Raw genomic sequence first — 7,356 nt, 5'->3', positions numbered from 1 at the left:
AATGAAACATGAAATCGATGTTTCGGAAATTCCACATGAGGTAAGACTTCATATTCTTTATTGTTTTAGTGATTTTGATGAAATTGATAATTATTTAATCTTGCTTTTGTTGCGTTATTCAAGCTTCTATGTTCGTAATCATCTTTTAGGGATCACATGGATTACATGAAGAATTAAACACCTAAAATTACCACCAAATATTAAAAATAGACGACATGGGTTTTAATGGTGGAATTGAAAACAACTCAAATATGCTTTAAATCCCAGGCGGCATCTTTAGTCAAAATTCCAATCGGCATTTTTTGTCCAAATTAAAAGCTTTATAAAATTTGAGAAATGTGGGGTGTATATAAAATATGGGGTGCATGTAGAAAATGTAAGGTGTGTATTGAGAATGTGAGGTGTGAGAGTATTATGGGGAAGTAAGTGGGGTGTATTAAGATAATTTTTCATTGAAAAAGCAAATGTGGGGTGTATTAAATATGTAAGGTTTATTCAACAATTTGTGAGATGTTAATATAATAAACCAAAAATTATATGAATATTGTTGTTAAAATTATAAACTATGTCTTTTCAATACGGTTAACTGCACTTTTCAAATACGATTACTTTTGTATTAGGTTTGCATCGTTGACATTCAACACCACCTAGTTCTTAGTAATGACAAAGAAAAAAACCTTTACCTATATGCTATTAAAAAATTTCACGCATAAAAAACCTTCACTTACAAGGTGAAAGAGGAACAAACTTAAAATTTATTTCCAACAAATCGTACCATGAAAAAGAATATTTTTATTTCTCTTTAAAACACTTCAATAATTACGTCACTTAGATTAAATTTCATGGCTAAATAGGAAGATAAATTCGGATTGTTTGTGGGACATACGCATATATACAGACAACCAAAATTGAATACCTCACGAGAAATTTATGGCTAAATAAGCTGATAAATTATGATGGTTTGTGGGACATACAGGTACACCAAGTTCTCACCACATTACACATGAATCACACGAGATAACTTTTGGTCTTGCAATTACCGTGTGATACTCTATGGTAGCCACGTTTTGACGTGGACCCTTCGACAACGTTTCTTTTAACTGTGGCAACCAAAGGTCTTTCTTATCATTCACCTTCTTTTTCCATTTTTTAATTTACATTTCATCACTCGTTTTTTTAAAATCCGTTTGATATCAATTTTATAACAATAAATTATTTTGGTCATTCACCATGCACAAGGATCCCCGCTAAGCATCCATGGCTGAATGGTTAAAGCGCCAAACTTATAATAGGCGAATTCGTGGGTTCAGTTCTTACTGGCACCTTAAATTCTGTAAGAGTAAAAGATTCAACAAAGACATTCTAGTACGTTGTAGATTCTTGACACACAATATTTTTGTTAAGATGTATTCAAAGACTAATGGAGCAAACAGATAAGGTTTTGCCCACACCGTACTGAAAATATGCGCATATACACACATCATTTGTAATGGTGTCAAATTGGAAGAGCAATAATGGAGCAAACAGATCAAGTTTTGCCCACACCATGTCATGTGCTCCATCTGCACGTCTCTTGGCAAAAGGATCTTCTCAATCTCATGTCGACTTATTAAAATACACGAAACCAAATTTGAGAGGTTCGAGTTTTAGACACCTCCACAGTTTGAAGCCTTAAAATATTAATAAAAGAACGGTTTAATTTACGTACGATTTTCATCTTTGATTTTTCTTGTCCATATGATCATATCACTAAAGATTACGGCATATCCGATTTGTATTAGGATTCTGAAGGAACTATATGTATTATGAGGTAAGTGATTTTTCTATCGTATTCACTTTGTATGGAATCCCAACTAATTAGTGTATTTTCACATGCCCAACTAATTTATCGAGTCCACATCTGAGGGTCATTCAAATTTTAACTTTTTGAAACGCGAGATTTTTTAGCATGTTGGAAAACACGTCTTGATACGTCAAGTATCATAATAAAAGTGATTAGAATTTTTTTTCTTCAAATATCCAATCACTTTTATCATAACACTTGTATATCGAATTGTGTTTTAGACACAATGATAAATTTCAGCATCCAAAGAGGCAAAGGACAATGAGGTCTCTCTCTCCTCTCTCCAATTAAATTGGACAACCACCAATCCACCCTTTACACTCCAATCTCCATGCGGATTCCTCACAATATCTCCCGCTATATAAACCCCATTTAATTTACTTCTCCCCACATTCACTCATCTCTCTCTCAATTTCCACCTGCAGAGAGAGTCTACTGCAACATGGACTCCAACAACACTTCCTACATTCCCTTGCCGGGAGAAGACCCCTCCGCCGCCGTCCCTCCGCCGACTCATCGCAGACCCTTTAAGGTTTTTGCCGTCACGTTCTCCTCGGTCATATTCCTCTTGTCATTGGTCACATTAATAATCCACCAAGGACCGGGAGCGCCACGAAAGACAGTGCCAGAACAACCAGATCACGACCACCGCCACCAGCAGCCGGCAGCTTCAACTAGTCCAGAACCGAGGTCGTTCTCAGTGCCTAGGGGAAAATTAGAAGGCGTATCGGCCAAATCGAATCCATATTTTTCAGAGGAAGCTTCGTATAACTGGACGAATGCTATGTTTTCTTGGCAAAGAACTGCCTTCCATTTCCAACCGGCGGACAATTGGATGAATGGTTGGTGCACTTACAGCTTTTATTTGTTATTTATTTAAATTTATTTTCGAGTAACAGCAATGGTTCGGTGAGATTTGTGTCCATGATTAACTTTCTTAATTGGACTTTCTTCTTTTGAATTTCAGTATTTAATTTTATGATTTTTAATTATATTGGACTAATCATGTTTGTTCTTTTGGTGGTGGATTCTGGTTTCTTCTACTTCAGATCCTAATGGTAAGTTCTCAAATCAAAACTCTTTTTTTTTCTTTTTGTTTTGTTTGTTTTTTTTTTTTTGTTTTTTTGTTTTTTTTTTTTCGACATTTCCTTTTCTGTTCCTAATCATGTTATTAATTTATAATTTTTTTTCGCTTACACCACAATTAACCATATTGTATTGTTAGTACTTTTTGTTTCTACTTAATAGTTTATATGAAACAATATATGTTCTTTTGGAGGCCTTCTTGTGATTAGGTTAGTTCATCAGTGCAGTGTATTTATTTTTTTATACTAAAGTTTAAATCTTTGTTTTTATAATTAGAATGATTTAGAGTGTACATTAACGTCTTGTCAAATACATGCATATATAAGGTTAGAATTGGAAGATGGGAAGTTTTATTGACACATATCTTTTTACTTCTTAAATATTCTTATTAATTTTGTTCATTGATTTTTCAATTCGTTCGATCAAATGGTCGAAAATTGAGAACAATGTATTGAAGATAAAAATAAAAGAAAATTAATGAATATGGTTTGAAAATTTTGAGTTTTAACGACAAAGACAAAATAAAAGATAAATTGAATAGTATCAGGTTTGACATTTTAATATAAAAATATAATTTTTTATTAAAATAAACAGTATCATAAACTTTTCGTTAAAACTTCTCAAAAAAAAAGATAATACTCTTTTAAAAAATTTGGTCCCACTTTATCTCAGGAGCCAACACTATATTATTTTTTAAGACTGTCCCAGCAAAGCGCTGATGCTTTGTGAGTTGTGGACCAGTCAATCAAGCTGGAAATTGGACTTGTCAGATAGGGCCTACCTCTACCAAGCTAATAGCTAATCCAACCCAGCCACGTGACTCATATGTAATGTAACCACATGTGGTTCTTTTTAGGAAACGAGGATCCTCTTTGAATCTTTTCTAGATTATTTTTGTGATGATTTTAGGAATTCTTTAATCTTGTTAGTTCATTATATATTATGTAATTAATTTTTATTAGTTACTATTTAGATTCAATTTTAAAGAAAAAAATTTAAAATAATTTCTAATCATACGATATACGATGAACGAACATAATTAAAAGATCTCTGAAATCCTTTCCTTTTTTGGGTATTTGTTGACGTAATTAGCCATGTGCCCATCTGCCGCCGCGGACCGTGGCAGATACGATCTACCCGCCATTCAAACTTTTTTTTTTTGGAAATTCCATTCAAACTTATGGACAATCAAATTTAGTGTTTGTGGTGGGACCCCCGTGTTTCCCATGTCACATGGTGTTTGTGATTTTTTTTTTTCCCCCTTAAAAAAGGGACAAATCCATCATTTTTTAAGACATAAAAGACTTACCGTAGCATTTCAATTTTTCATAATCACAAGTTTGACTTTCAAATGAGTTAATAATTTAATGAGTTAACATTCAAATGTTTTGTAGGCCCATTGTTTTACAAGGGATGGTATCACCTGTTCTACCAGTACAATCCGGACTCAGCTGTGTGGGGAAACATCACATGGGGCCATGCAGTATCAACGGACATGATTCACTGGCTCTACCTCCCGCTCGCCATGGTCCCCGATCGATGGTTCGATGCGAACGGGGTGTGGACCGGGTCCGCCACCATACTCCCTAACGGCGAAATCATGATTCTGTACACCGGAAGCACCAACGATTCCGTGCAAGTACAAAACCTCGCCTACCCCGCCAACCTATCGGATCCCCTCCTCCTTGATTGGATCAAGTACGAGGGTAACCCGGTTTTGTCTCCGCCATCGGGAATCGGATCCACGGATTTTCGTGACCCCACAACCGCGTGGATCGGTCCCGATGGCAAATGGCGAATTACCATTGGATCAAAAATCAACACAACCGGCATTTCAATGGTGTACACCACAACTGATTTTGTAAACTATGAGCTCCATGATGGGGTCTTGCATGAGGTCCCGGGTACGGGTATGTGGGAGTGCGTGGACTTTTACCCGGTTTCTATAAACGGGACCAAGGGTTTGGAAACGTCCGTAAATAACGACGGGGTTAAGCACGTGCTAAAGGCTAGTTTGGATGACACAAAATTGGACCACTACGCAATTGGGACTTACTTTATAGAGAATGAGACATGGGTACCCGATGACCCGACTATCGACGTCGGTATCGGGTTGAGGTACGACTATGGAAGGTACTATGCATCAAAGACATTTTACGATCAAAATAAGGAGAGAAGGATCTTGTGGGGTTGGATTAATGAAACTGATACTGAAACTGATGATTTGGAGAAAGGGTGGTCCTCGCTTCAGGTACGTGGTCATATGACTTTTTTTGCGAGTGACAATAACTGTTTGGTTATGACATACGAGCGTATTTAATTTATGTGCTCGCATTTTGCAGACCATTCCAAGGACTGTGTTGTTCGATAGCAAAACTGGAACCAATTTGCTTCAATGGCCAGTGGAGGAGATTGAAGACTTGAGATTAAACAGTACCGAATTTACTGATGTTTTGGTTGAAGCAGGAACAACCGTGCCACTTGATATTGGAACTGCTACACAAGTATGTCAAGCATTCGAAAATAGTCGCTTGAGGCTCCTTCGAGTGATTAAAATTCTAAATGTCGAAAAATTGGCTAAACGTCTTTAACATGCTCATATTATTTGTTTAAATTTTCCTACTTGCTAACGTTTTTCTTGCTTGAAAATGTGTACAGTTGGACATATTCGTCGACTTTGAAATTGAATTATTGGATACAGAGAGTGTGAATGGGAGTTCAGGGTGTGGTGATGGTGCTGCAGATAGGAGCACATTCGGACCCTTTGGCATTTTGGCTCTTGCGGATGAAACTCTTTCCGAGTTAACCCCGGTTTATTTCCGAGTTACCAACTCGACCGATGGGGACGTCACAACTTACTTCTGCGCTGACGAATCGAGGTTAACCTTGATCTTAATGAATGTTAATTAGTGCTGATATGTCTCTAACTTTCAATATGTTAATGTAGCGGTTATCTTACGCGGTTCTTGGTAATGCAGGTCCTCCGAGGCTCCTGAAGTCTTCAAACACGTTTATGGAGGCGAAGTTCCTGTGTTGGATGGTGAAACATATTCTGCTAGAGTATTGGTGAGACTTTCCTTCCTTGCCAAGTTGTATTATCTTTTGTAGCATAAAACTTCAAAGCACACGCTATTTATGTGCATGTGTCAAACTGTGAATGGCAGAAGGACCTCGAGAATGGTGTTGAATCTAAATTGTTGGGTGTTGAATGTGCAGGTTGATCATTCGATTGTGGAAAGCTACGCGCAAGGGGGCAGGACGGTAATTTCATCGCGGGTTTACCCAACGGAAGCAATCTATGGAGCAGCAAGGCTATTTTTGTTCAACAATGCAACAGGAGTGAATGTCAAGGCTACCCTCAAGATCTGGCAGCTCAACTCAGCCTTCATTCATCCATTCCCATTAGACCAGGTTTAATCAGTGACATTACTTCAATTCTTGCAACACAAGCAAAAGCATCTCCTGCATCAGCAGCTGCCAGTCATCACTTGGCTACCAAGGAATCACAAACTTTCTGGCGAGCAAAATGTCAAAAATGTGTATCGATGGCGGTGTTATTACTCATTGGGCTGCCATTCAGTTTGTATCTAAGGCTTGTCCTCGAGCGATATCTATCCATTTAGATTCCAAGAAAAATAAATTAATAAAGTAAAAATTTTGCCCATTGCTCCCTGATAGACGTTCCTCCCTGACACTCACAAAACGGGAAGTCTTGTTAGCTTGAGGTTGCCCTTTTTTACTCTCTACACTTTCTTTGCGCTATTAGCTCACTTAGCTTAAATTCATCTTTCTTCGATGTCCTACATGTTGTTATCTACTTTGTATTGTTGTTATTTAAAAATTAAAAGTGCTAACTGCTAAACGAAGAGTTAGTAATCCGAGTACTTAATCGTGTTTGTTTTTTGGCATGAAGTATTTGTGTTGGTTTATCGATCTTAATATTGTTTGTATAACAAAAATAAAAATAGTGCTAGATGTCCACTACCATATGATGTTCGTCATTTCGAGCAACATACTACTCAATATTTTTAACGAACGGGCTGTTGAGATTTAACTAAATTTCTTTATTGCTGTATGAGAGCAAAGCTCGTAATCACTTTCCTCAAGCAATTGAATTTAATGATTTGGGCCCTACAGGCCCAATTGTCTGATGCATGTTGGATTGGGCTAGAAAATTTGGGGCTGCAAGTAAAAGTGAGAGCCCACATGGAATTGAGCCATTAGGGTTTTTTTTTATTAGGAAAACTAATAAAAGAAGTTTAAAAACTTTGAGTTTTAATGATAAGGACAAAATAAAAGGTAAATTAAATAGTATCAGGATTGACTTTTTAGTGTAAAAATATAATTTTTCATTAAAATAAACAGTACCGTGGATTTTTCGTTAGAACTCCCTTTTTTCTCTTGAACAACATGTGCTTTGTTCCTTA

At 36.7% G+C, this 7,356-nt stretch overlaps 1 protein-coding gene across 2 annotated transcripts; it reads left to right on the top strand.

Annotated features, from left to right (window-relative positions):
- The first annotated feature begins 1,830 nt into the window (after positions 1 to 1,830).
- Positions 1,831 to 6,593, top strand: LOC137720499 (acid beta-fructofuranosidase 1, vacuolar). 2 transcript variants are annotated; one of them, XM_068459574.2, is made up of 7 exons: positions 2,174 to 2,685; positions 2,893 to 2,901; positions 4,324 to 5,180; positions 5,272 to 5,433; positions 5,588 to 5,808; positions 5,908 to 5,995; positions 6,146 to 6,593. In XM_068459574.2, exons 1-7 carry the CDS (start codon positions 2,286 to 2,288, stop codon positions 6,344 to 6,346), a joined length of 1,938 nt encoding a protein of 645 aa, XP_068315675.2. In that variant the 5' UTR covers positions 2,174 to 2,285; the 3' UTR covers positions 6,347 to 6,593. The 2 variants fall into 2 exon arrangements, with proteins under 2 accessions (XP_088549078.1, XP_068315675.2); XM_088692952.1 differs by lacking the exon at positions 2,893 to 2,901 and having other exon boundaries at positions 1,831 to 2,689.
- The last annotated feature ends 763 nt before the right edge of the window (positions 6,594 to 7,356 follow it).

This window comes from Pyrus communis, chromosome 1 (genome assembly GCF_041283825.1).
Source record: "Pyrus communis isolate YQ-2024b chromosome 1, ASM4128382v1, whole genome shotgun sequence".
Taxonomy (NCBI): domain Eukaryota; kingdom Viridiplantae; phylum Streptophyta; class Magnoliopsida; order Rosales; family Rosaceae; genus Pyrus; species Pyrus communis.
The sequence above is the reverse complement of the archived record's forward strand: the minus strand, read 5'-3'. Positions and strand labels throughout refer to the sequence as shown.

Coding starts and splice junctions, on each gene's coding strand:
- LOC137720499 (XM_068459574.2), top strand. CDS start 2,286: ATGGACTCCAACAACACTTCCTACATTCCCTTGCCGGGAGAAGACCCC. Junction 5,181..5,271: donor AAGGGTGGTCCTCGCTTCAG/GTACGTGGTCAT, acceptor CGCATTTTGCAG/ACCATTCCAAGGACTGTGTT. Junction 5,809..5,907: donor TTCTGCGCTGACGAATCGAG/GTTAACCTTGAT, acceptor TTGGTAATGCAG/GTCCTCCGAGGCTCCTGAAG.